The sequence below is a fragment of the Merops nubicus genome, unplaced genomic scaffold (assembly GCF_000691845.1).
Source record: "Merops nubicus isolate BGI_N331 unplaced genomic scaffold, ASM69184v1 scaffold26320, whole genome shotgun sequence".
Taxonomy (NCBI): domain Eukaryota; kingdom Metazoa; phylum Chordata; class Aves; order Coraciiformes; family Meropidae; genus Merops; species Merops nubicus.
In genome coordinates this window covers 1,615-3,414 of record NW_008582584.1, presented here as the reverse complement: position 1 = coordinate 3,414, position 1,800 = coordinate 1,615, and the positions used below count along the sequence as shown (strand labels likewise).

Below are 1,800 nucleotides of genomic sequence, written 5' to 3'. Positions count from 1 at the left end.
GAGGAGTCGCCGTTATCGTCGTCGTCGTCCTCGTCTTCGTCGTCATCTTCCTCCTCTTCCTCCTCCTCGTCGTCATCCTCTGATTCCTGCGGGGTGGGAGGGGGTGGGTCGTGGGTGGGTACCCCAGGACACCAGCACCACCCCATCCTCGGCCATCAGCCTTTGGGTTCCTCCACCCTCCAAAGCAGCATCAGGTGGCTGCTGCCCGGGAGTCGTTTATGTTACAAACGGCCCCAAAAAGGCTCCTGGGGTGCACTCAAGGGGATGTCACAGAATGCAGGGGGGACAAAACCAGACCTGGGTGGGTTCTGAGCATAGATTTGGGGAGATCTGAGCACAGATCTGGTTTACTTTCTCAAGGATAGGCAGCAGAGAGCACCAGGGAGGCCTGGAAGAGGAGGTCTGGGTGCCATGGGGACGCCCTCCCCAGGGAGGAGGGTGCTGGGTGTCCCCAGTGCAGAGCACAGCCCCACAGCCGTCGGGCACTCACCGACTTGGACTGCATCGTTGGCTTCATCTTGGGGTTGGGACCCCGGATCTTTCCTATGCTCTTGCGTTTCTGTGGGGTTGGAACAAAGCAAAACCATTCAGAGCTGGAGGGGCTCGAGCTCGGCTCCTTCCCAGCACCCAGCATGGAGAAAACCCCACCGCCCAGCTGCAGGGGGTGGGGGGAATGAAGCCCCTTCGAGGGGCTCTCCTGAGCTTGGTTCATCTCCTGCCCACCCTAATCACCCCCAAGCTCCCCCCAACCCTCCCCAGGGTGCTGGGTGGATACTCACGTTGGAAGTGTGTTCCTTGTAGGCAGCTCGTTCCTGGGGTGAGAGGCTCTGTGGAGACAGGGGAGATGGTCAGGGTGGAAGGACTCCCACACTGGGCACCCCTTCCCCACATATATATATTTTTAAGGCCCTTTAAAGTTACAAAAAGCCCAAAAAAAAGGGTCTGGAGACGGCGGTTGACGGATGAAGGTTGTGAGCAAGACCAACGGACCCCAACCGACCCCGGAGCCTCCTCGGCGCTCACCTTGAGCCACATCTCGAGGTGCACCTTGTACTGTTTCTGCTGCTCCTCTGCCAGCTTTTTGTAGTGGTCCTTCTGGCCCTGGGAGATGCGCTGCCAGCGGCTGGCAATCCTCCCCATCCGCTCCTTCAGCGGGGGGGGGTGTTCAGCGGGAGGTGTTTCAGCTCCCCGTTGGACAGCAGCTCCTGAGAGAACTTCTGGTAACCGTTCCTGCAGGGGAGGGGAGCGCAGAGACCCCGTCAGACGGCGCCCACGAGGGACACAGAGGTGTCCACGTGCAGCCTGCACCAGCCCCACCACGCTCCAGCCCACCCTGCCTCCGCCCCAGGCTCTCCTGCACCGGCCAGACCCGACTTTTCACACCCCAGGGACTCACATCGGGGGTTTCTTCGGCTCTCCCTGGAACTTCATTTTCTTGGCGGAGTTGGTGGAGCACGGAGGAGCCCGCATCTCGCTCAGCTCCCTCTGAGCCAGAGGAGAAAGAGGGGTCAGGGTGACGGGGGCCACCCCGACAGCAGGGCCACGGCGAGGGGCAGGAAGGAGCTGGGACCCACCTCGTATCGCTTCTGATCCTCTGCTGCTTTCTTGATCCACATCAGCTTCTCCTTCTTCTCCATGTTGTTCCAGGTGGCCTCCATGGCCTTCAGCGCCTTTCCCCGGTCGTTCTGGGGCACAAACCACCACATCAGATGTGCTCAAGATGCCCCGCCAGGGACCACAGGGCACCCGCTCCCCTGCTGTGACCCATGTCCTCCCCATGGCTCCCAGCCCCAAGCTGCT

The 1,800-nt window shown here is 61.1% G+C and overlaps 1 protein-coding gene across 1 annotated transcript in view; it reads right to left on the bottom strand.

The window, feature by feature from the left end:
* Window positions 1-3: 3 nt before the first annotated feature.
* LOC103770871 (nucleolar transcription factor 1-like) overlaps window positions 4-1,800 on the bottom strand; it is a gene marked incomplete at both ends in the record, with an annotated part of 3,183 nt that continues 1,386 nt past the window's right edge. The window contains 7 exon segments of the mRNA XM_008938154.1: window positions 4-86; window positions 491-559; window positions 780-827; window positions 1,024-1,170; window positions 1,173-1,230; window positions 1,397-1,485; window positions 1,575-1,685. Coding sequence (XP_008936402.1) covers window positions 4-86; window positions 491-559; window positions 780-827; window positions 1,024-1,170; window positions 1,173-1,230; window positions 1,397-1,485; window positions 1,575-1,685 — 605 coding nt within the window.